General features: G+C 37.1%; 2 protein-coding genes across 2 annotated transcripts in view; both read left to right on the top strand.

The window, feature by feature from the left end:
* Positions 1-1,305: 1,305 nt before the first annotated feature.
* Positions 1,306-7,498, top strand: zc3h15 (zinc finger CCCH-type containing 15). The gene is made up of 10 exons (XM_079427867.1): positions 1,306-1,517; positions 2,008-2,109; positions 2,181-2,289; positions 3,002-3,154; positions 3,371-3,462; positions 3,561-3,746; positions 3,855-4,001; positions 4,142-4,279; positions 4,448-4,580; positions 5,739-7,498. Exons 1-10 carry the CDS (start codon positions 1,443-1,445, stop codon positions 5,924-5,926), a joined length of 1,323 nt encoding a protein of 440 aa, XP_079283993.1. The 5' UTR covers positions 1,306-1,442; the 3' UTR covers positions 5,927-7,498.
* Positions 7,499-10,758: 3,260 nt separating this feature from the next.
* itgav (integrin, alpha V) overlaps positions 10,759-27,264 on the top strand; it is a 25,007-nt gene continuing 8,501 nt past the window's right edge. Inside the window, exons 1-18 of the mRNA XM_079428663.1 lie at positions 10,759-11,192; positions 12,028-12,164; positions 14,307-14,398; positions 15,095-15,209; positions 15,528-15,589; positions 16,442-16,487; positions 17,574-17,696; positions 18,295-18,339; positions 19,069-19,112; positions 19,213-19,269; positions 19,853-19,905; positions 21,155-21,360; positions 21,652-21,843; positions 21,990-22,035; positions 22,918-23,025; positions 24,013-24,068; positions 25,855-26,009; positions 26,685-26,822. Coding sequence (XP_079284789.1) covers positions 11,026-11,192; positions 12,028-12,164; positions 14,307-14,398; positions 15,095-15,209; positions 15,528-15,589; positions 16,442-16,487; positions 17,574-17,696; positions 18,295-18,339; positions 19,069-19,112; positions 19,213-19,269; positions 19,853-19,905; positions 21,155-21,360; positions 21,652-21,843; positions 21,990-22,035; positions 22,918-23,025; positions 24,013-24,068; positions 25,855-26,009; positions 26,685-26,822 — 1,842 coding nt within the window. The 5' untranslated portion in view covers positions 10,759-11,025. The remainder of the gene's footprint in view (positions 11,193-12,027; positions 12,165-14,306; positions 14,399-15,094; positions 15,210-15,527; positions 15,590-16,441; positions 16,488-17,573; positions 17,697-18,294; positions 18,340-19,068; positions 19,113-19,212; positions 19,270-19,852; positions 19,906-21,154; positions 21,361-21,651; positions 21,844-21,989; positions 22,036-22,917; positions 23,026-24,012; positions 24,069-25,854; positions 26,010-26,684; positions 26,823-27,264) is intronic.

Raw genomic sequence — 27,264 nt, 5'->3', positions numbered from 1 at the left:
GTTATTTTCACTTTCTAGAGGATAATGTTAATAAAATAAAAAAAAACTGGCTTACGATAGTAAAAGAGATTATAAAAAGGAAAGAACGTGATTTTGTTTAGAAAGGACACAACGTGAACATTTTGATACATTATTCTGAAATACCTGTAAAATATGAAGAAACTGAAATCTATTAATATGAAATATTCATGAACAAATAAACACTTCATGCAGTATATATTACAAAATATATGATGGGGGCATGGAAATCATCTGCATAGTAGAAATGATTCTGACGTATAACACAAATAAATGGGAGATGGCTAGAACAGGATGCTGCCTGTGTGAAATTAAATTCTAATTCTAGGTTTTAAAACTACAAAACAAACCTAACAACATTCCAGACAACACCAACTAAATCCATTCATACATTTATCCCCCATGTAATATAATGGACGAGCAGATGTATTAGCTGTGATGTCATTGTTACTCAAGCGTGTGTTTATCTGTTGGATTTCTCACAGAGAGCAGTGTTGCATCAGAATACCATCCGTCTGCTGAATCGGCAGAATAATAATGTAATGCAGTGGTCGGCAACAGCTTTTTTCTCAGAATTGCGTGATATAAACTCGAACATATCAGTCTCCCAGTGTTCAGACCAGACATAGAAAATAAAAATTCAATAGAAAAGGGTTTTAAAATTCATATAAGGCTACTTTTCTTTCCAGGCACCTCCAGTATTTCCTCAAAGCTCAAACATTAGAGTTTGTGTGTATTTCCGAGACTATCAGCTACATATTCTTCTAAAGCACCCAATATATTGTATGATATTATATTTTAAGTGTTGAAATTGTCATACCAAATTCAATCTATCAGTCATTCTTGAGAATTGTTGCACTGTGGAGCTACTGTCACTAAAACAAACCTGGCAATAAAGCTCATTCTGATTCTGAATGACTGCTATAATAACTCATGCATAAAAAGTGTTTAAAAAAACTTTTTGCATCAAACCTAAAAATCAAGTTGTCAATATTTCTGTAATTGCTATGATGTCAATCATTAAAAAAAAATAATCATGGAAAACTGAAAGTGATAGAAACACATTTTTGCTGGGACAGCAAAGGGAAAAAACTAAATTAATTTATTTTTCTTTTTTAAGAATTCGGGTTAGTTATATTAAAATGTTAAATATTATCCCATGCTTATCCTTTTTTTATATACTACTACTAATAATAATAATTTATTTATTTTATGGTCCACGTCATAGAAAACGAGCAGCATGTTCATCAGCAGCGCGCTAGATGGCGTTGTTGTAACCCACCACGTGCTCACATCATGCGCGCCCGGACCTCCCAGAATGCATCGCGGCTGCTAGTGCGGTTAGCCTGCGCTGACCAGTGAACATACGGCATTATACACACGGCGGCAGGGTTTCCTCAGTTTTTTAGTTTGTCTTAAGCGACATGCCTCCGAAAAAGCCAGCTCAAGCTACAGGCAGTAAGAAAACCCAAGAGAAGAAGAAAGAGAAGGTCATTGAGGTGAGGTTTGCGGTGTTTTAGCACTCAGGCAGCATGCTCCGCTCCGGGCCTAGTGCGCCTTTCTGAAGCTACTAATGACATTTAAAGCCTGAAATGAATGGAATAACAGATATGTGTTTGTTTAATTGGCTTAGACTAAACTGGCAGCCTGATATTGTCATCGTAGTGGTGAATAAAGCGGAAATGGCGATGTGCTAGTTTGCCTGATTCAGGCTGTGTCTGGAAACATAGCGAGCTGTCTGTAGTCATTATAGAAAGTGCCAGATTGATTAACAGAGTCAGGGTCCACCTGGCAGTTCTTATGTACCTATTTTTTGTTATTCAGTCTTGTTTGTAGGAATATTCTTTCTAGAAGAATTGGCTTGAAACAATATGACTGTTAATTTTGGTCTTATTTTGTTACCATCGCATGCTGTTCTGTTATCATCTGATTATGTAACCTATTTGTTTTGATGTGCTGTTTTTTTTATTGTTACTGTGACTCTGGCAGGATAAAACCTTTGGACTGAAAAACAAAAAGGGAGCTAAACAACAGAAGTTTATCAAAGCTGTGACACAGCAGGTCAAGCATGGACAGCAGAATTCACGACAGGTAATGATTGTGACCCTGATTTCAGTGCTTGAATTCCCAAAGGTCTGCAATGTGTTGTGTTGTATTTGTAGATTGCTGCTGAAGCTGAAAAGAGCAAAAAGAAGGATGACAAGAAGAAGGAGTTGTCTGAGTTGAACGAGCTCTTTAAGCCAGTGGTGGCAGCTCAGAAAGTCAGCAAAGGTAACCCATCCATCGAATAAGCCACGAAGCCAGGGGTGCATTTCCCAAAACATTGTTATTCAGCTACTCCTAATCAAAGTTTAACAATTCAGTGTTTTTTTTTTTTTCAAGACCAAAGTTTGCAAACCGCATCACCAACGAATTACATCTTTCCACCTGTGGTTAGAAGCATAGTCTCTTGTCAGTATGACTTGTGACATGCTGACCATGCTCTTGATGCTTACATGCAGTACAGTCTATCTTTTCTAGTTTGGCATAAAAATAAAAGAGGGAATCAGTGATTAAATTAGAGCTGCTCTCGACTAGTAGTCATTCATTTTAAGCATTAGTCGACTAACTGCACATTTATTAATACACCATTTAAATCATTATAATGAGCCTTTAATTGCATGCATAGCCTAATAAGCGCTCAAGCACACGTTGAGGTGTGCAATAGGACGATTTTTGATTGTGGATGATAAAAATATGAATTCTGCTGTTGAAAACAAATAAACAGTGTAGGAGAGTATTATAGTATATAACACACTCCAGCACAACTGTACATTTTATGGCCAACTGTATACTTTACTTTGGTCTTAGCTTGGTTTATGTAGCTTTTTGAGTAGGATTGTCCTGCTTTGATCAGTGCCCATCTGTTCATTTTGCTCTTCTGTTATGTTCTTTGTTTTGTCATCTGTGGTGATCATCTTCATGATTTCTGTTTTTATTTCAGGTGTTGATCCCAAGTCTGTGCTGTGTGCATTCTTTAAGCAAGGCCTGTGTACCAAAGGTGACAAGTGTAAATTCTCTCATGACCTCTCTTTGGAGAGGAAATGTGAGAAAAGAAGCTTGTATGTGGATGGCAGAGATGATGAGCTGGAGAAAGGCGAGTCCAATAGGATTTTTATGAGATTACATATTTTGCACGATATTATGTGCATTAATACATTTGAAAATAAATGATTTATGTACTGACAAGGTTTTCATTGGAATTGACATAAGTGGAACTAGCTTCTGTTTTTGGTTGATGGAATTAATCTCAAAAATAACATTGGTTGCTTTTATGTAGTTATTTTAATTGTTTTGATTTTTGTAATTGCAGACACTATGGAAAATTGGGATGAAAAGAAACTTGAGGAGGTGGTGAACCAAAAACATGGAGAGGATGAAAAGAAGAAATCAAAGACCCAAATTGTAGGTTCTGGCAAATTTACACTTAAATCTAGATCTAGATATTAGCATTGATGTGATTTGACCAGTGAATCAAATAAATTAATAATTTTTCATTTAAGGTGTGCAAGTTTTTCCTTGATGCTATTGAAAGCAACAAATACGGCTGGTTTTGGGTTTGTCCTGGCGGAGGTGACAACTGTATGTACCGCCACGCTCTTCCTGTGGGCTTTGTTCTGAAGAAAGACAAGAAGAAAGAAGAGACGAGTGAGGAGATGATCTCTCTAGAGGAATTGATAGAGACTGAGGTGAGAAGGAAGAGAAGAATGTTTAAGATCGTGATTGTGAAGTAACAGTGTCATTGAATCTGATAGTTATGTATCACAATTGTTATGATCATCTGTTCTTTATTGTAGCGAGCTGCTCTGGGAGCAGATGTCACCCGAATTACTCTGGAAACATTCTTGGCCTGGAAAAAACGGAAAAGGCAAGATAAACTGGCTAAAATAGAGCAGGACACGGAGAGAAAGAAAGCCGACTTCAAAGCTGGCAGAGCGCTTGGGGTGAGTGAAAAATACTGACCTCAAAATAAATAAAAAAAGATGCCGAGGTCTTGAAAAAGGACTTATTCTGAAAAAGTGTTGGGCTTTAAAAGTCCTGGTTGTTCAAGACTCTCCTCATCTCTTGCCTTCATGTCCTGCAGGTCAGTGGAAGGGAAGTGTTTGAGTTCAGACCTGAGCTTGTTGACGATGACGATGAGGAGGCCGATGACACAAAGTACGCTGCTGCTGATGATGATGATGATTATGATGATGATGATGATGCTGAGGTTTATAACGAGGTGAGAAAAAGTATTATTTAACAGGATGCAACATTACCTAATATAATCTATATAAACATTTTAGTCTATCACCTGATGTTTAATATTTGTTGCATGTAATACTTCATTGTGATTCACTTATTTAAAGTCTCAAGTCGTTTGGCGTTGTTAACATGATTGTCTCTCCAGGTGGAGGAAATAGACGAGGTTCAGGACATTGACATTGCTAGATTTATCCTTAAAGAGGTGGATAATGCGGGTATAACGGTGGCGTCCGCAGACAGGTTCGCTGCCAGAGCTCCTCCAAAAAATGACACCGATGGTGAGATGCTTCTGAATATCATCTTATGTTTTATTTTGTGTGCTAATTTGTGAGGTTAGTGACGGTACAATCTTGTTTGAACAGGCAGGCAGTGAAGTGTAGAATGATAATATAAGAAAAAGAGAGAAGTGGAATATATGAAGAGTTCATTTGATAAAAAATGATAAATGCCACTTTTAAAAAAAATTAACTCATTGCCGTGCGTTATTCTCCACATATAGCGCGATCTGAACCCTAAACACATTCAAAAAAGCTGGTATTGTCCACTTTCAAGGCATCGTGAGTTTATATTTTACTGCAGAAGCCGACAAGCTCCGTGTTGTTTTTGAACAGAAGCCGATAAGTCCATTCTAGCGAATCAGCGCGCTGTATTCAGGTCAGGTGACATGGCTACTTTCACTTTGAAAAGACATGAGAGCAGTTTCATCAAAGCTGACTAAAAGTGATCGAGGATGAATCATTTCCACGAACTTGATGAACCTGTGATATCTTCTTCAGGGCGTAAACGGAAAATAACGTTTTCATGATACCTTGCAAAACCAGCACGTTACAATGGAGAGGAAAAACTGCGTATAATCACATCCATACAGTTTATGATCACAACAACAACCTTTGTCAGGCATCTACACTGGTTTAATCTTTGCAATCTCCTCAGATGACAGTGTTTTTAAACTCTAAAACATGAAATGTGGAGTTATCTGCTTTTGTTATAAATCAAACTTTTAATATAAAAAAAACATACTTTCAATGAAGTCTAATTTTGTAAATTACCTGTATTTTTGTAAGTTATTATTACTTAAAACAACACAACTGCAGTTTGTTTGATATTACTTGGAATGCGCAATAAAAAATAAACTGATTTCTTTTAATGTTTTAATGTATTTCACTCTTTTCTACCCAGCTGTTTTCAGATGGTGAACCACATAAAAAAACACATTTAATATTAATATGTACTATTCAGCTATAGCTAAATTCAGTTACCCTTAAATCACCCAATTAACTTGCAGACCACAATTTCAGAACTACTGCTTTACAGTGGTCTATATTTTATGGTGCTTTAATCTTCACTACCTTTTTGTCTTAAATGAGCGTAATAACTCACAATCAGGTCACCGTTATCCATAAATGTCATTCTGACCTCTGTTTTTTTCTCCACAGATAATAAATTGAGCGAGGCGTCAGGTGGAACTGTGGAGAACGGAGAACACAGCGAGGACCAGACGCTGGAGGACGGAGAAACCAATGAGGAGGAGTCGGATGCGGTGCCTGTAGACGAGAACCTCTTCACCGGGGAGGATCTAGACGAACTAGAGGAGGAGCTGAACACACTGGACCTGGACGAGTGAAGACTGGGACTGTTGCATCATTCATGAACTACACATGGCTTGATGTGAATGACATTGTTTTCACAAATAACTACCACCAGAATTGCCATGTCAGAAGCCGCTCTGCCTGCAATATGCACCCTCATCACTCGATGTCCTGGGGCGCTACAGGAGAGACTGGATGTGGCTCTTGTTCTCTCTGATTTAAATTTGTTTTTTTTTAATTGCAGTCTACCCCAAAAGCACAGTCAGGTGAGGGTTTGGTTCTTCAGCAGGAACATACTTCAAATATTTATGAGGTTGTTGATTATTTGATATTTCTACGTTCTCTTTTGAAAGATTTAATTACATCAGTCTTTGTAAGGTCATGCCTATGAAACGATCCAGCAGAAATCCTCTTCAAGACATTCAAGCACTATTGGAATCTGGTTTCCTCTTCTCTGCTGTTGAAATGTTGCTTTAATGAAAACAAAGGTCTCATTTAAGTTTTTAACTTGTAACCAACTGCATGCCTGTATCAGGATCAGAATGTCAAGGTGAATAAGTGTTCAATAATCAGTTGATCAGATTGAGATGTTGAATGTGAAGTCTCTGGGATGGCATCTGGCCTTACAGAAGGAGATGAGGATGACATGACTAGTCAGATTTGATTTTTGAAGTGTGAGCGAAAGAGGTGAGCTTGAGAGATGAACTAGTAACGTGTCTGTCCTTTTGTATTCAATTGTTTTAAATTGCCCTCCCACCAACACACCACAAGAAATTGTAAATAAAAGGATATCAGATACTGGCTTTGAGTTGAAATGCCTAATTTGTAACTTTTGACTAAGAGTAGGTTTAAGCTTAACTAGAAATGAAGTCTGAAGTATGTTTCTGAAAAACCTGGTCTAGATATGGACTGCTTTGTCCTGTATCAAAAAATGAGTTATTGCATTGTGAAATATGGGTGTATAACAAACCCATGGCCATTAATTGTTACCTGAATACAGATGCATTGTTATACAGTCGTGCCGTTCTTAATGCATGGTGGTGCTGTATCACTAGTTCCACATAAAGCTTAAGATTTTAAATTAATTACATTTGCCTGGAATCACAATGGTTTTATGACATTTTAAACGATATACCAGTTCACTCCTGCCCAAGTCACGCTGGTGAGAACTGATGGCATTCATCGTGACGTGTTTCCTGTGGCTCTACCCGAGATTACATCGGTCCTGTCTTTAGAATCCACTTTTTTTTTTTGTTTACCAAAATACTGATGAAAATGTTGAAGACTCTTTATTTTGTCAACGGAAACGAAGATGCGACTAAACGTGAATCACAACAGTTTTAAACTTAATTTCAACACTGCAAATATAGAAAATAAAAATAACACCGCAAAATATCATTTCGCTGACGTTGTTTTTAGAGTACGAGTAAAACTACAGTTGCTTCAATTAATAAAAAGTTAAAAAAAGAACAGCATTTGTTCAAAATGGATATCTTTTATGACAATATACACTACTGTTAAAAATGTTGGGGTCACTAAATTTTTTTCTTTTTTTTAAGAAATTAACAATGTATTAAACTGATAAAAAAAATTAAAAAGTGATCAAAGTAAAGACTTGTATTGTATTTAAATATTTAAGCAAATGCTATTCATTCTAACTTTATTCATCAACGATTTCTGAAAATACGTATTGAACAAAATATGAAGCAGCACAACTATTGATAAATAGAAAACTTTTTGAATTGTAATATTTCATCACTGTATTTTTTCTGCATTTTTGATCAAATGAATGCAGTCTTGAGCAGGAGAGGCTTCTTTAAAAAATACAAAAACAATCTCAATCTTTTGAACGACTGTACATTGATCTTCCTCAACACCATTTGGCTATTTTTCTTTCATTTTAAATGAAATGTAAATCAGCAAATACGTATTTCCTTGATACTGATGGATTTTATTCCTGTGGGCTTTGTTCTAAAGAAGGAGAAAAATGACACGATCACTGGAGGATTTGATAGAGAATTGCTCTAATTACTCTTGAAACATTCTTGGCCTGGAGGAAAAGGAAAAGGCAGGAGAAACTGACTAAAGCAGGAGCAGGGCATGGAGAAGAAGAAGAAAGCTGGCAGAACACTTGGGGTGAGTGAGAATCATGACACTGATATATATATATGTTTGCATGTTCAAAAAAAAAAAAAGTGCATGAATTAGGTATTTTGGCGGCGATGCTGTGGTTTGACCAGAAGGTGGCAGTAAAGCTTCTGCTCTCAGATCCTGTGGTTGCTGTTTTACTGGGTCCTGGATCTTCAAGACTTTAATGTTGTTGTCTGTTGTGTTAAATGACCCTCTAGCCTTCATGTCCTGCAGGTCAGTGGAAGTGAAGTCTTTGTGAGCTTGTTAACGATGACGATGAGGAGGCTGATGAGACGTGAGATAGTGGAGATGCTGTACCCACAAATCACAAAGATGGTGAGGCACCTCTGAAAATCTTTAAGTTGATCTGTTTCATTTCAAGGAATTGTAAATAAAAAGTTTTCAGATACAGATTTTGAGTGAAGATGTGGTATTGAAATAAAAGAAATCTAATTGAAATGAAGCTGAGACATTTACTCCTCATTATGTTATGTGGTGTTTGGAGGTTCTTATAGATGTGAACATTTCCCTTCCTTAATTCAGAGGTAAGCTCATGCCACCTCAAAGCAATCATTGTTTAATCTGAAATCATATATCGATATAATGTACCATGCATCAGACAAATCGGTCCAGATGTTCAGCAACAGATCATAAGCATTCTTAGCATAGCACTGCTCCACTAATTGCTTGAGAGACGGCTGACATGGTCAGAGCACTGGCATTTCCTAAGATCTGCATGAGAAAGCATGACCACCCCTGCCTCGTTCACACAAATAGATATAAATCGCTTACAGAAACATTAGGTTTCCACAAAAGAATTCCAAAATATTTTTGGAAATTGTGCCATTTGAAATAGCGCATGCTTTTGTTATATATAAAAATAATTTTAAATATAGACAGACATTTTTTGCAGCGGCTGCAGTGAATTTCTCCATGGTTTTGACCTGAGGATTTTCTACCTTCGCCATCATCTTAAGCTTTGTAGTCTGTCTCAGATGTAAACAAATACAATAAAAAAACTGGGGATACAGGATGTATAGAGTTTTTTGCTTGTTTATTTGGGAAGGCTTTTCCTTTCTGTTTTTCTGACACACAGCTCCAGTTTTTAATACACAAAGGTATTAAGAAAGTCTTCTCTTTGTCACTGAAGCTAAATCAAATATATACTAGAATACTTTCATCTGATTGGTCAATAGTGCCATCCATTGTGTTGTATGTCGTAGTTAATATAATGTATTAAATCTATTAAAATTATTTAAACTATCACAATGTTTCATAATATTACTGTTTTACTGTACTTGCTGAGAAAAAAAGTGTGCTTCTGAAAATACAGACGATGTAGACACAGCTTTCTGTTAAATTAATCATGACTTTTCTGGCTTTTAAAGCTATAACATTTGCCCTATATGGCATTTTGTTAAACTTTAAAACATTTGCTTGATCTAGTAAGCCCTAAAAAGTCAGAACACCTTATTGGAAAATGATAAAATCATTCAAATTGAAGAACGTCTGTTGTACAGTAAGTCTAATTTTGATGTGCACCAGGCAAGCATTATTATTCTGCCACTCTGCCATGCATCACATGGTCCCAAAAGCCCCTTTGACCACGTGCATGGCTGGTCAGCTCTAAAACAAAAGTGACTTTGTTCCCTCGAGAGTGAGAATATCGTTTATGTTCCAATTTGTAACTGGTGCCTTTTATTTCCTCAGGAAACACAATCTTTTCAAGCCATTTACTAAACACCACTTGTTCCATATGTATTAGAATTAACGATATGTTAAGGGTCAAAAGCAAGGCTCTTTACTTGTAAGACAAGCCAAATGGACATAAAAATAATCTTCGTGCAGAATCTATGAGGGATCTCAGGGGGGTTTGCAGACTGCATTCTTGGAGGTGTACTTCACCAGTGTGTTTAACGTCATGAATCACTGACAAGCCCTTATATGAACAACATTTCCTCCAGCTCTGAACAGCGTTTGTAATAGTCACCGCTATCTGGAGATAAAGTGAGGCGCCAGGAGCTTTTCTTGCCAACTGTTATTTTTGTTTTAAATAATAATAATACAGATTTTATAATAATAATAAAATAAGATTTCTATTACATGTATGAAATTACTAGAAACTTTAGTTTAAATGTATAAATCCACGTTTGTTTATCACGTCTATTTACACTTAGAGGGTACAAACAGCCCTCCTTGTTGGCAGAGGCTCTTTACACTAGCTCCGCCCACCAGCATCTGATTGGGATAGTCAACATTAATAAACCGGTTATGAATTATCAGCTCTAATAGGCAGATGATAAAACATTTACTGTGGTCTTTTTTGACATGATGGACCCGGGAACCCACCAAACTTTTTTTTTTTTTTTCTCCTTTTTCAAATCTCATCACATCATAAAGGCATTTATTTGCAATAAAAATTAACCAAAAAGTTGAACATAAAGTATCGGGTCGGTGTAAGGAGGGCTTTATGCACCAATAAGGACGCATCCATTTAATAAATTGAATTAAAATGATAATTTACACTCAATACATTATTATCGCATACTGTTTTATAATGTAATGCAATACTGAAGTGCAGATAATTGCCACTATTTGCAACAAGTATCTATTTTAACAGCCGCTGCCTTTGTTCTAAATACAGATCAAATGCGTAACACGAGGTGGCGCAGTTCACCAGTTCTACATAAATCAAAAGACTTTAATAAAACAACGAATTCCTCTTGCCTGGAATCACAATGATTTAATGCCATTTAAAATGTGGAGCAGTTCAGTCGTGCCTATTTAAGTCCCTCAGTCCGCTTCTGTAGGTGGGTCTGTTGGCACTTCCGGTAGAGTGGGGCATCCCGAGGCTCCTTCCGAGCAGGCGACATCAGTCCCGTGTCCTACTTTTAGACTTTTGCTTCGATTTTCCAGCTCGGGGTGGTTTTATTGTTCAGTAATGTAACGGGCATCTCCGCGGAACAGTCGTGTTGTTATGGAGAGCTGCTGATCCAGATCAAACATGGCCAAACATCTCATCTGCTGCTGGGTTTGGGCTCTAGTGGCTCTTCTCTGCTCTCAACAAGCCCTTTCCTTTAATCTGGACATTAGCAAACCCACGGTTTTCTCTGGACCTCCAGGAAGTTACTTCGGGTTTTCTGTGGCTTTCTTCGATGCTGAAAACAAACAGTGAGTAAATGAAGTTAAATAGAGAGCTGGTTTGGATATTATAGGAGTCTGCAGCACTCTTTTGGGGAAAGAGGCATGATTGTTTTTAAATATGCATGATGAGAATTATAAAATATATATTTATTAACACGATGTTGAAAAACTGGGAGATCATTCTGTTGTGAAAAGGTTGATTTTACACTTTGGGGGAAGTTGGAGCCAAACTAACCTTTTTTGTTTTGTTTACAAACTATGTATACGTGGCATATATTTAGTATTTTATTCAATATATGTTCAACTGATTTATCATGTATAGGTTTTATTGTAATTTTTATAGAAATTTTACCATATATATGTCAATATCGGTTAATGGTAGATATACAAATAAACTATTTCTGTTTAGTTTTATTTTTTAATTTTAAATAATATATTAATTTTAATAAAAAAATATTTAATTATTATGTTTACATCAATTCACTAACCCACTGCAGTTCTTTAATAATGTTTAATGTATTTCCTGTTGTTCATATATATATATATATATATTAGTGCTGTCAAACAATTAATCACATAGAAAATAAAAGTTTTTTGAATAATATATGTTTGTGTTCTGTGTATATTTATAATTATGTATATATAATTAGTTACATTACTAACAACAATTTTCATCACAGTAAGGACTATAGTTTCTTAAATATGTATATATAGATTTTAATAGTAGTAATGCATAATATTTAGAATGTATAATGCAATTATTCAGTATTATGTAATTAAAAGACAGATTTCCTTGGTATATATAATATTATTGTGTTTGTGTTTAACAAAAGCATTAAAACGCATTCCCCTGTGCTTCCAGGTTAAATATACTGGTCGGCGCACCCCGGGCAAACACATCTGATCAAACCCCATCAACAGTCACTGAGAGGGGCGCTGTCTTCAGCTGTCCCTGGCACAAAAGTGGCTCATGCACCCAGATTGAGTTTGACAGCTCTGGTAAGATGCAGTTTCCAGCCGTCATAGTGCAGTCTTTGCTCCAACATGCTGTTATTCAAAGCTTTTACTGTCTGTATTGATTCACATTGCATGCTAGTGGTTGGGTTTGTCCGATTTATTAAAGGACCTTCTAGGTAGCCTGTGGCTTTTTAATGATTTATATATCAGCTTTGCTCTAAATATTTTCAATAGGTGGGGGCAAAATAACAGGCGAGGGAGTTTGGGATCATTTCAAGGCTCATCTAGGATTGTAAGATTGTTGTTGCAGAATGTTTTGAATTCACAAGCTTGGCAGCGACCTGCAACAGAGAAGGGGTTTTACCATTCACAAAATGTATGTTGCTGGCCTACTAACTAGTTTGCAGATGTACACAGTCTTCACACTAACAGGACTTTGTTCAGCCTTACATTGCTCTGAGCTGAGGTGAATATAGACACCAGTTTTTTGTGCCAGATCTCATTGGCATTCAATGACGGTTATATACTAGTCTGGCCTGATTTACCCTGCCAGCCAAGCTGGATTGCTAGAAGAGGAACTACCAGACAAACAAAAAGGTCTTCAGTTGGATTATCTCAGTATGCTTCGAGTTCTCACCAACGACTCCACTACTCTTTGTGTGCTTTTCAGCCTTAAAGAAATTCTTGGAAAAATAACCAAGTATAGTGTAGATTTAAAGAGAGCTGTGCACTCATGGTGGAGTAGGTAGACACGTTTGAAGTATATAATAATGTAATTAAATATATTTTGTGGGAGAAAATAAATAAATAATGGAATTTAGACTTTAGACTTACTCTGAGCTAATATGTTATTTTTTAATTACTAATAATAGTACAATAGTGGATTGCCAAGCTATACATATTTCTTTTTTTTTTTTTTTTTTTAAATTGACTTATTTGGTCATGATATTTTCCACTGACTTTCAAGATATTTTGTTGTTTTTCTTTCAGTGCACTTATTGCAGTAATGTTTATATTTGTTTCTTAACAATCGCTTTTGCAAGAAAGAAGCTTAAACATTCCTCTGTTAAGGAAGTGCTAAAGCATAACTGTGTCCTGACATGTTTTTACTGTGAGAGACGTGGCTCTACAATAGTGTTCTCTGTGCGTTTGAGGAGCTGGAAAAGTCTAGATTAGAGAAAAATGTCAGAAGTATGAGATGGAAAACACTGTGTATGGAACAACAAGCATGCTGAGCTTTTACAGCATGGTTATACAACTGTGTTTCCATTGAGCTGCTGTACCATCAACTCCCCTTTTGTGTTGTAATTAAGTGCTTAATTCTAGTAAAGCCTGGGTGTTGTTGACCGGCTGTATGACTCTGTTGACCATGAGAAACGCTGGGAAATCCCCAGCTCTGTAGCGCAGACAGATGAACAGCTGGGACGTCCTGAGGTTGAGACTGTGGCTGAGATGAACCAGCCGCAGGGAGGGAATATCTTTGTGGTTGTGTGTGTGTGTGTGTGTGTTTCGGGTGTGTGTGTGTGTAAGCATCATGGAGGTACTAGGAAGCCTTCAACTGCGAAGTATTGTTGGAAGAGCATTAGTTTTGAATCATAGAGTAAATATTACAGTGATTTTAATGATTAGAATAATGTTATAATGAACAAATAACTGACTTTTCTGTAGAAGCACTGAAAAAAAAAAACTTTCATTCTCCATTTTCTACAAATCATCCATCCCTTGATTTCAGTTACCATTAAGGTTAAGTAGATTTTCCCTTAAAATTAGCACAGAAAATGTAAAAGAAAAAACTTTTCTTATTATTGTCACTAGGAGTTCATTGTGCTTGTTAACCGCAGTAAATGTATTTAATTCTAACATGCCATGAATAGATTCAGCTGTCACTCTTCTTGACCTTGGATTGAACTTCAGTTGGTTTGGTAATGAAGAAGATGAGAGTGTTTTATATCAGCAAATCAACTCAGCCTTTGGAACTCTGATGCTTCTGTCATATCAGACTTGTTGAAATCAGAGGAGCATGCAGTAGATGAGATTGTAGTGATGGGAAGAGCAGTGTAGTCTACTACAAAGGAAATGATGACAGTCTGATGTTTCTAATTAACTGACCTAACTTATATTTCCGTTCCTCCCTCCATCTCCTGCTTTTCCGGTTCTCCCTTCCCCTGTCGTTTTCTATCACAGATGACAGGAAGAATCCCAATGGAGAGCAAATGGAGTTTAAGTCAAATCAATGGTTTGGGGCCACCGTGCGTTCCTCTGGGGACCATATTCTGGTGAGTCTGTCTGTGGAGGGTGTGAAAGTTGCAACGGATCACATTTTTGTTTTATGGGCCGTAAAAATATTTTAGTAGTTTTATATGCACCAGAAATCTCAAATTAAAAGGCAATCTGTGGCCATGGACCACAAAACCAGTCTTAATTGTCAATTATAGGACAAAATAGAACAATATTTGGCTGAGATGCAACTATTTGAAAATCTGGACTCTGAGGGTGCAAAAAAATCTAAATATTGAGAAAATCTCCTTTAAAGTTGTTCAAATGAAGTTCTTAGCAATGCATATTACTAATCAAAAATGAAGTTTTGAGATATTTACGGTATGAAATTTACAAAATATCTTCATGGAACATGATCTTGATTTTTGGCATAAGCCATACAATGTATTGTTGGCGATTGCTACAAATATACTCCAGCGACTCAAGACTGCTTTTGTGCTCCAGGGTCACATTTGTCAAATTGGAATTATGTAGTCTTTATTGCAATATTTTAAGAAGCTGTTGCCTCTCTTATTTCAAAGTACTTTGATCTTGTCTTTCAGTGTTGATGTGACACTAAAAATAAATAAGATTTAAATTAAGCAGATAGTTTCCAACATGCTGTTTGGAAGAACTGGGTTTGATCTGATTTACAGAAAGAACATGATTTCTACTCTTGTATTTATTTGCACATCTCTTTTGTTTTTTTCTTTCAGGCGTGTGCTCCTCTCTACCAGTGGAGCACATATGGATTATCAGAGAGAGAGCCTGTTGGGACGTGTTTCTTGAAGAAAGGCAATAACATCGTGGAATATTCACCGTGCCGCTCTAGTATGTACATGATCACCGCTCTTCACCTCACAGGATGCTCATGGCCTTATTAGGGCATATCTAGCAGCCTCCTTCAGAAATGTCTTAACTAAGATTAATGGAATATCATAGTTGTGTATCATCTAGTTATCACTCATGGTTTTAAGACATGTGTGAGTTAAGTTCTCACCAGACAATGTGCCAGTCTGCATGTGGTTATGACCGTTCCTCTGTCTGAAGTTTGCCTTCCTTTTTCTCACTTTTCCTTCTTTTTGAGACTTCCTTAAAACGATTTCTTATTGTTGTGAATATATGAATGACTGAATATTTCTCCACCAGCCTCAAACTCACCTGAGGGACAAGGATTTTGTCAAGCAGGTTTCAGTGCTGACTTTGTAAAGGTATTAAATTAACACAAATCTGCTTCTTTATATATTTATTCGTTACATTTTTATATGAATTTTAACCCCAAAATTTTTTAGGACACTTGATTTTCAATAATTTCAAAATTACATTATAACAAAATATAGAAACGACTCGTATCAAACCCCATTATATCCGTTGCTGTTTTTAATGAAATGTTTTTGAGTTTGCTCTTTCTTTGCAACATTAATAATGAAATTGTTTTAGTTATTTAGATTCTTAGATACAATGTCAACAGTAGTTTATATACTAAACAATTTTTGGCATATTTATAACAAGAATAATTAAAAGATCACAATGCAGCCCCCAAAAACTAATATAATGTAACTTTACCAGTTCTTTCCACCATCCGACAAACCACTAGGTCATCTAAAATATAATATTTTTAATCTTATAAAATACAATATATTATATTTTAGATGTATTTTCTTTTTTTAATTAAATTATATTTTAATCATCTAAAATAATAACATTCAGTATGATCACTTTGTCTTTTATATATTTTAATAAGTACATAAGTATGTTGATTATTTTGTACATAATTATATATTTAATGCTGAATAATCAGACTGTCACATTATTTCACCCATATTTTGACTTTTATTTTCACAAAAGGTATTTGAAACATGTATGTAGACATTTGCATTTAATGTTGTTTTTATGTATATAAGATCACTTTCGTAATTTAATTTGGCGTGGACATTAAAATGGGACATATATAGTCTTGGACTCGTATATAGCTGCTTTGACATTGCTGTGTGTGTGTTATTGCCTATTCTTGCCCAAACTTGTACCAAATGTATGAAAACATGTTTTTATGTCTCCTTCAGAAGAATCGGGTTGTTATTGGAGGACCAGGAAGCTTTTATTGGCAAGGTAAACTGATTTATTTTATTATCCCTCTGTGAATTTAACATTGAACAGCATAATGGAAGAAAGGGAAACAACAATGCGCTCTGTCAGGAGAATGTCTGCTGTGTCTTCAGATATAGCATTCACACAAACCAACCAGTGTCAGAGAAATGCTGCTCGGAGGAGAGGGAGCTGTGTTTTTGAGTCAGTAAATAATCCAGAATGATATGCTGTCTGGGCTGTTTACCCGATCTCAGCTCTGTTATGACCTCATAGGGTGGGTCATGGTAGGAAGCGTGCCCAGAAAAGGCGTTTAATCTCGAACACATCTTTCATGAATTTCATGACCTGCAGTGATCATTTTAAAGATTCCTTTTAAAAGCTTTCTAATAGGTGAAAACTGTTTAGTTGTTCTGCCGAGTCTCTTTTTCCTGGTGGTATGATAATTATACACCCTGCCGAGAGTAAAATGCTTTCAGAAATGTATGACACAGTGACCTAAGATAACCTTGGACAGACTTGAAATAAGTCTTTATTTTGTTGTGTTTACATTTGTTAATGAATTCCTATATAAGCCTCATGAGTTATTTTTCTCCAAAAAGATAAAAAAATGACTGATTACTCAATTTTTTTTATTTCCTGAAAATGTATAACTGTTTTTTTAGTGATGCATTTAAATGAACAACCGGAAGAAATGTAGCCACTGAAATAAATGAGACTTGAGCAAGAGATCATTTGAAGGGAGTGTGTTTGATTATTGCATCAGCTCGCTCTGTCGTAAGGCTGTGAGCAATAAAATGGAGTGTAAAACATGTTAATGTACTGTAAAAAAAAAATGCTTCCTGCTGAAAAAGCTACACTGTTTTAAAAAAAACCTGAGCGTAGCATCACAACATGCATGTACATCCATATTTATTGTAACAACACATGACTGAGGAAGACGTGACTGTTTAGAATACTTAAGCATGTTTTTAACATGCACATGTCTGCATATATTGACACCTACATATTTCTGGTCTGGTGAATATTGCATGCAGGCTGAAGAAATCTCTATTACCTGCACACTTCATTTCATATGTGTGTGTTTCATATTTGTGCTTTCCTAACTAGGTCAGCTGATCTCAGATGACATCACTGAGGTCATCAGCAGATACAATAAGGAGTTTTTTACTCCTTACGGTAACCAGTTATCAACCAAGTCAGCTGCAGCTCAGTATGATGACAGTTATTTGGGTAAGTCTGTTTGCGTCTTTTGTCTTGATGTTTATTAAAGTTGTAAATTTGTGCACTGTTACCTGGAAATCTGTGATATTGGGTTACATATGTGAAGTGAAGTGACATACTGCCAAGTATGGTGACCCATACTCGGAATTCGTGCTCTGCATTTAACCCATCCAACGTGAACACACACACAGCAGTGAACACACACACACACACACAGCAGTGAACACACACACAGCAGTGAACACACACACACCGTGAACACACACACAGCAGTGAACACACACACACACACACAGCAGTGAACACACACACACACCGTGAACACACACACACCGTGAACACAGACCCGGAGCAGTGGGCAGCATTTATGCTGCGGCGCCCGGGGAGCAGTTGGGGGTTCGGTGTCTTGCTCAAGGGCACCTCAGTCGTGGTATTGAGGGTGGAGAGAGCGCTGGACATTCACTCCCCCCACCTACAATCCCTGCCGGCCCGAGACTCGAACCCACAACCTTTGGATTACGAGTCCGACTCTCTAACCATTAGGCCACGAATGTTTAGGTGTTTTGAGTTGCAGTGATTTGAATGGCATCATTTGTTTCACTCTTAGGTTACTCTGTGGCCGTTGGTGATTTTAACGATGATGGCGAAGATGGTAAGATTTTTAATCATTTGTTTTATGGTTTATATTTTGGAAATGATAAATAGATGGGATCTGTTAAATACTGTTTTAAAGAAATTAATTATTTTATTTGGTAAGGACACATTAAATCAAAGTCGATAATGATGGTAAAGGCATTAATAATGTTACAAAAGATCACTATTTTGAATAAATACTGTTCTTTTGAACTTTCTGTTCAGCAAAGAATCCAGGAAAAAAGTCTAATATATAGTTTCAGAAATTATAAAGCAGCACAACTGTTTTTAACACTGATAATTATAATAGATTTTTCTTGAGCACCAGATCAGCATATTTGAATGATTGCTGAAGGATCATGTGACACTGGAGTAATGGCTGATTAAAAAAAAACAATTAGCTTTACATTACAGGAATAAATTGCATTTTAAAATGCATTCAAATAGAAAACGTTATTTTAAATGGTAATATTTCAGTTTTTTTTTTTTTTACAAATAAATGCAGATTTTTTCAAAAACATAAAAAAGGTTTGAACAGTAGTGTACTTTTAAGCACCCCACAACCACAAGTTTAGCTGGTCTTTACTGACCCGCTCTAAATACCAGCTCCGTAGTATTGCAAACTAAAGTAGTGCATTATGGGAATTGCTTAAATCAGATTTTTCTCTACTTTGAGATCAAGAAACGTCTCTGCTGAATGAAAGCATTGTTGTGTCCGACTCATTTCTAATTCTTCCTGCCTCTCTAGATTATGTCACTGGAGTTCCTAGAGGGGAGAAGGCTCTCGGTTATGTGAGTTTTATGCTATTTTTGGTCAGGAATCTGATGAGAACCTATAATGCAGCTCTGCTTGAAACAGCTTGCATGAATCTCTCTGGTTTTGTCTTGTTAGGTCAACATTTTTAATGGGAGGAACATGGAGTCTGTGTATAATTTCACAGGCACACAGGTGAGCATTACAAAAGTGTTTGTTCGACATTGTGATGTGTGGTAAATGACAGGATAAAAGCATATATGAGCAGTCTTGTCTGTGGGCAGCCTGCAGGTCACATGACATGCCCGTGCTTGTGGTCACGGCACAGTTATGTTCAACATTCGTTTACGAGCGTCAAGTTCATGTCCTAAATTCACTCGCACATCTGGAAGCTATTGAGAGCAGTGTTGCCAACACACGAGAGCAAGAAGGGAAAAGAGGTGTTTTTGGCTGATTGTGATTGCTGCAGTGATTCATCAACAGTTAATCGAGCTTAAGTCAACATGAGCTTAACAGAGATCTCAATAAGCTCAAAAACTGAATCTACGTGGATATGCTGTAGGGTGCACCACCAATACCAGTGATTATAATGATATATTATTATTAATAGCAGTATTATCGTTGGTTGATTTGAATGTTATGTCCAATAACTTTTATGTAGACAGTATTTACAATTTTTACTGTTTTTGTTTGACTTAAAAACAGTGATTAGTCTAAAGCTCCAGTCAAGTCGTCATGTCTACATAGTTTTTTTGCTTTTTTTCTCTGTCCATCTTAGATGGCTGCTTACTTCGGTCATTCTGTAGCAGCTGTTGACATCAATAATGACAGGTAAGTAATGCTTTACACTTACACGCTGTTGCATGTTTTTTTCTGAATGTAGGTTGTTGATTTGTCGTGTGAATTTTTGACAATCTTTTCCTTTAAGTATGTGGGTTCATGCACTAATGGATAACTTGCTTTAAATCAGTGGTTCACAACCGGCCTGGTTCTGGCTAGAAGGGATAGGTCTGCGACCGGAAGTGATGCAAAATCTTGCCGGATGGACAGGAAGATTTATTTATTTTTTTGGTGTACAGTATGAGGCTCTGCTCACACACAAGTCAATTACAAACCAAGAATCTTTCTATTGGTCCCCACAGCGAATTTGTGTGACCGACTTGAACATGAGTGAAATCTGCATGGGGAACGTTTATGCCCTCACACAAACCTCCCAATTGCATGGATTCCAACGGAAATTAATGGAATTTGCCCCCAAAATTTCACAGAGCCACTTAATGTACATTTTGATTATTGATGCACAACTAAGCACATTACACAGCGTTACACTGTCTTTCTAACGTGGAGTATGTTGTAATGTTGTTGCTGCTGCTGCGAGACTGCTCTTCTGCCAGCAACATCAGGCCAATCTGCTGCTGTCCAGAATCAGGTGGTTTGTCTGTTAAGGCCAGAATCACTATTAGAAACCTTTCTGTGTTAGTGGCTCATGAATGAATCGCTGCTTATGAACAAATCTTTTAAGTGAACAAAACATTCTTGTTCACTTCCTAGCACTGACTTGTTGAAGTAAATGACTGCAAAAACATCCAAAGCATTTCGTTGGTTGGACCTACTGTATGAATGTGATTGAATGACTAGAGGGCATGTAATCTGTTTTATGTGCGTTCAAGCAAACCATGGGTTCTTGGGTATTTTAATTTAATGTTTTTTTAGAAGCCAGTTGAGAACCATTGCTTTAAATTATATTTGTTAGCAATTCATTTTTATGACTCTGGGCCAAGTAAACCTAGCCTAAATATATGCACAGCAATGTTTTAAGAGCATTCACTGGCATGGTTTCAAAAAATGAGCTGAGATCTGAACATTGTGCAACAGTGAAGATAAAGTTCCCTGTGTTTCCCGACAAGTTGCTTTCTGCCTGAACATGTTGACCATTTATGTTCAGAAAGGCCCCTTTTGCAGCTTATCTTTTATAGTTCTGTGCATTTATTACTATCACTTTCGAAGTTTGGCATTTATTTAGCAGAATCTTCCAGCTGGTTGATAAGCCTTTGAATAAACCTTTTATTTCCCCCTTCAGGAAGATGGATTTGATGGTGGGGGCTCCTCTGTTCATGGACCGTGGCTCAGATGGGAAGCTGAGGGAGGTGGGTCAGGTCTATGTCTACCTAGGCAAAGGTGGCTTCGCTTTCAACAATGTCATCAAACTCACTGGTTCTGAGATCTATGCTCGATATGGAAGCTCCATCTGCAGCCTGGGAGACCTCAACATGGATGGATATAATGGTACTATTTTGTCTTTCTTCTGAATGTTTTCTGTATTTCTGCACTGTTCTTTCAGGACCAAACCTAGCTTGCAACACTGACAAATATACAGTACATATTTAGTCATTTGTGGTCATGGTCTGATGCTGTTGTCATTGTCTTCCTTGCCTCATTGTGCAACAGTAATCATGACTCATGAGCTTTTTGTGCAAAGGCTGCACAAGCAGATAAAAACACAGTACTGCCCATGGCAGTTATTCAATAACCTCGACTTAAAATGGTTTTAATTTTAATCCCTTTGTTTTTTCTCAGATGTGGCCATAGCGGCCCCATATGGTGGGCAGTTCCACCGTGGCCTGGTGTACATTCATAACGGGCGTCCCACAGGGCCCAATCCTGTGCCCTCTCAAGTTCTGGAAGGAACATGGGCGTCTGCTTCCATGCCTTCTAGCTTTGGTTACGCCATGAATGGAGGCACAGACGTCGATCAGAATGGATACCCTGGTTAGATTTCAGCAATCAGTCCTGTTTTACACATTCACATCTTTTGCAATTAACCGATTACAGTCACTTAAATTCAAAGCTACTTCCTCCCTCTTACTCTTCTATTGCCACTCATTCTGTTTCTCTCACACTCTCTCTTCTTATAGACCTGATTGTTGGGGTGTTTGGCGCTGACAAAGCTGTTCTATACAGGTACAGAATGCTTATGCTTCACTTTGAACTCACACATGCGTTTGATTGACTTTTATGATCAGGGCCGGGTAAGCTATTAAAGGTGGTCTCATTTAATTCAGCAGTATTTAATTTGCTTTATGTGCAAGTAGTGAAAGCAGTTACAGCCTGTATTAAAAGAAAATCACCGTGAAACATTTGCCATCTATTTTTGTTCATGAAAGACCACCAGGCTTAGATTTACATTGTATTACACATACTGTGTAAGCCATAATATACAGTCAGCTCATCATTATAACACATTAATAGCTGCAGAAATGTAGTTCAAGGAACGTACATACATTACAATGAAACTAAATTCATTGGCTGTTCACTGAACGCTCTCTCCTCCACATCATGAGTAGACACGCCCCTTACTGCTGATTGGCTACAAGTTTGTTTTGGTACTCGGCCCCGACCCAGTTTCCGAAAACGTTTTTGAAAAATTGCTTACCCTTCCTTTAATGGATACTAAGCTGCAAAAATAGGTGATTCAAGATCGCACACAGTATTGTTGTCACAAACAAGAACATAGTATAATTACCACCCACATATTAATATCAGTACTAATTTAGCATTCTACAGCTCTGGTTGGGTGCTTATTAATGGATGTGTGAATTAGGCATATCGCATATGCAATGAGGATAATCAATCATAACAGAGATAATTTACTTAAATAAGTCCCAAAGGTGCAACAGCAAAAATAGGCTGTTAAGTACAAAGGGTCAGGGAGTCAAAAACTACACTAAAATGATTTTATGCAAGTTTTCATGATTTTTCTGTGATTGTCTACCATCTTACAGTGTAAGGAACCTGTCTGAATTTTTAGACTGGTGATGATACCTGCTTGTGTTGTGTTATTAGGGCTCGTCCGGTCATCAGCGTGAACACCACACTGGATATCAGCCCACAGATCCTAAACCCTGAAGACAAGAGCTGCACCCTGCCTGGTACAACCACCACAGTTTCCTGGTGAGTCAGGGTTTCTTCATCAGTTTCAACCAAACATACATGGTGCAATTTTGTTCATGTAATGATGGAAATGTAATTGCCAAATAAGAAGTGCATTAAAATCATTACAATAATCACTTTGTTGCCTCTTGTATCACCAGTAAAATCATATCAAATATATTGTGAATATCCCTAATATATCACTGAGCTCGACTTTTATTTCTCTTTTTTTTTTTTTTTGAGGTTTGTTATTCTTGTAACAATCTGCTTCTGTTAAAACCACAGTTGTGCAAGAATACAGTAACAGAAGCATCGCCCTGCATGAATATGCTCTTGTTTAGAAACATCTGAACTCATTTCTTAAAGGGGGTTCATGACATGGATTTTTATTATTTTAATTTGTTCCTCGAGGTTTACTTATGTTAATAATGCAAAGTTTTTTTGCACAAAAAAACACAAATGTGTAGAAAAATTATTTTCAACCCTCATTCTGACCCTCTGTCTAAAACGACGTGATTTAAGGGGCGTGTCCTTTAAGCCTTCACATTAATCAGCCACTGTTTTGATTGGCTAGCGCCATTGCATAGGAAACAGTATCAACGCCCCCTCACTATTGCATGCGAGTGTTTCGACAACATGCTCAAAATTAGTCATTTCCAGACAAAGCATTATAAAATAATTTACTTACGGTTTGTGATGCAGCTGCAGTCAGATCAAGTACCGCTTCGTCTTTCAACAAATGTGTCTTTGTGACACTGTGCCTCGATTGCAAAACAAAATCCTCATGATTTTAAGATATGAAACGTGCAGGAAGTTTTAATGGTACAGAGACCTCTTATATGCCAAAAGATCAAGGCAAATTTGATTTCTCATGTCATGGCCCCTTTAAGCAGAACTGAGCGTACATATAGTTTATCATCAGTAATATCTTTAAGATGCTTTTCTTGACTATTATGCTTTGAGAATATCATGAAAATAATGGTAATCCTACTCAATTCTTTCCCTTAGCTTTATTGTGAAATACTGTCTGAAGGCAAATGGCAAGGGAGCGCCATCATCTCTTCGTAAGTACTTGTTTGTGTATATATGCAAATGTATAATATTCAGGGCAGTGGTAGTAGGAGCACAAGGTGGCTGTAAACGGAGTCCTGCTGTTGCGGTGTGTGTGTTATGAGCACTGCTGCGGGGGGAAACTAGAGCTCAACGTGTCGGGCATCAGTGTGTTTGGAGCCGGACGTACGGTGCAGAGCCGTTAAAAGCCCAGCGTCCGGCGCTCACAAAGCCTTCACAGTCTGGGGTGTAATGGCTACCAGACCCACAGCCCACTGTTCATAGACCACAGACCATGATGCCAATTCATTATTTCTCTGTGCGCTTTGAAGTTCTCCTATGCTCTGGTTGAGCTAATGCCTACCGTTATGCAAGCTTAAGGTGCGGATGTGTGTATGGTGCAAGGCCCGTCATAAATGGATCTGCCGCTTACAGCTGAAACACATAAACTGTATCAGTTCAGTTGTTTTGTTTTGAGTAGGACATGTAGTAGGCATGAATATACTGCTGTTGAAAAGTTATGGGTCTGTTAGATGTTAATTATTCAACAATAAATCTATCAGAAGAGACCGTGAAAGACATTGTTCAATTGCTAATAATCAAATGTTTCTTGAGTAGCAAATCAACATATTAGAATGATTTCTCAAGGATCACGTGACACTGAAGACAAAATGTCTCAATATGTATGGAAAAGTTATTTTGAATTATAATGATATTTTACAGCATTAGTTTTAATGTATTTTATCATAAAATAAACGTAACCTTGGTGAGCGCATAAGACTTATTTAGAAAACATTGCAATATTGTGAGTTTAGCCAAAAAAGTGAACATTTATTTCTTTAAATTTGAAATATTTCTTTAAACACGTAGTTTTTGTGACTTTGCATTTAGATTAGATTAGATTCAACTTTATTGTCATTTATGCAGAGTACAAGTACAGAGCTAATGAAATGCAGTGGCATCTATTTATGGCATCTATGCAAACCCCTCTTTGTATGTGAAATGAGCATCAGCACTTTTCTGTGCTTATTCAAAGGATTGCTGTCGGGTGAAATATAGTATAATAGATGTAAACACTAGTTCAGTCCTATGTGTTTGCCTCGCTATGACTAGGCAGAGAAAGTATCAGAATACTGAAGAACTGTTGTTAATGTGTCGGTGATATTTACTCATCCTCATGTCTCTCCAAACCTCTATGGCTTTCTTTGTTCTGTAGAACATAAAAGAAGAGATTCTGGGAAATGTCTCAGTGTTTGTCATGCAATTGTGTGTCATGAAGGTCCAGTATTACCTGGTCTCTTTTATATCCTCTTGTGTTACGCAAAAGAAAGTAAGTCATACAGGTTTGTAAGGGCATGAGTGGACTGTTCCTGTAAGGAGAATGTTCTTGAAGTATATTCTCAAAGTCAAGTGTCACCTTTAAGTGCAGCTGTGTTTATATATCTGTGCTTGTAACTAAAATCTCCATACTGAAAATCCAAGAGCCCATAACCATTGTGTCTTTTGAGCAAGACTGTTAAACCCAGGTTATTTCAGACAGACTGAACCTGAGCTTTGAAGCAGCTAAATGCTTACTGAGATTCAGGGCTATCACTGTGTTTAAAGGTTTGACTGCTTGTTTCATTAGCAGATTATATTTCTTTTCCTCGTTTCCTTTAAATTGCCTCTTTCTTTTAAAGGAGAAACTCTTGTGATGAGAAGAATGTAAATAGTTCCCTCATTCCTTCTGAATTTAGTGCTTTGTGTTACTATTTGTCTTTCTCTCCTTTATAATTGAGAAGAAAATGTGGCCTTTCACAGATTTCCAAGTGGATCTGACCCTGGACCGTCTCAAACACAAGGGAGCCATCAAACGGGTGCTGTTCCTCCATAACAAGATGTCTCATTATTCAAAGAACATGAGTGTCTCCAACAGCCAGGGACCGGCCTGTGAGGAGCTTCAGGCTTATTTAATAGTGAGCAAATCCATTCACGTTTATGCAGTTGATAGATTTTTTTATTATGCATTTTGCAGTGCTTGCTAGAGGAACTCAAACCGGTGACCTACACTGTAAAACAAATAAAATAAAATAAGTTGAGCAAACTTAAAAGTTTAAGGCAACCAGCTTTTTGAGTTTTCTCAACTTATTTTTTAGGAGATTTTTAAAAATCTGCTGAAGCTGGTTGCCTTAAACTTTTAAGTTTGCTCAACTTGCTAAACGGTGTAGGTATTTCTGATGTAATGCTCTACCAGCTGAGATACAGGAACACACAGAATCCTTATGTGACTCATTCACTTCTGCTGATCATGCCAGTACTGCTGTGAAAAGTTTAGTGTAGTTGTGCTTTACTTGGCCAAGTGCTCATGCATTTGTCATCAAATATGTGTTTGCTCTGTACATAAAGCTGTAGTGGCAGATAGCCCAGATGTTTGGCACTGGAATATACTGTTATTTTGTTTTCAAAAAGGAACAATGTGTTACAGAGCTAAAGAAGTATTTGACCTGGAAAGCCAAAGCTCTCTTTCCTGGACATAAAAGAGCATGTTGTAGAGCTTGTAAGCTGGACTGAAATTCTCCAGCCTTGAGCTCATTGAACCATAGGCCCCATTTCTCTCTCCAGCCACTGTCTACCTCTCTCTCTCTTAACAGGATGACTCCGAATTCAGGGATAAGATCACACCCATTTCTGCTTTTATGGAGTACAGTTTGAATTACAAAGCAGCAGCAGATAAGACCGGCCTGTTGCCCATCCTTGACCAGTCTACACCTACAAATATCACCAAGCAGGTACAGCTGTCTCCCACACTAGACCTCTGGTTACTGGGGCACTGCATATACACTGCTTTCCAAACGTTTGGGGTCTTTAAGATTTTTTATTTATTAATTCTCTTATGCTCACCTGTGCTGCATTTGTGTGATAACAGTATCTTGTGTAATATTATTACAATTCAAAATAAGTGTTTTCTATTTTAATGTTTTGAAATGTAATTTATTCCTGTGATGGCAAAGCTAAATTCTCAGCATCATTACTCCAGTGTCACATGATCCTTCATAGAAATCATTCTAATCATAAAATCTAGTCTTTACTGATATTTTTGATAAATTTAATACACCAAATTAATATATAAGTATACATTTCTTTCAAAGAAAAATCTTCCTGACCTCAGACTTTTGAGCGGTAGTGAAAGAGCACTGTTTGCTCATTGGGTGCGGCTGTCATGGGCTGAGT

This window comes from Barbus barbus (assembly GCF_936440315.1).
Source record: "Barbus barbus genome assembly, chromosome: 11".
Lineage (NCBI taxonomy): Eukaryota > Metazoa > Chordata > Actinopteri > Cypriniformes > Cyprinidae > Barbus > Barbus barbus.
Note: the sequence above shows the minus strand (reverse complement) of the source record. Positions and strands in the feature narration are given on the sequence as shown.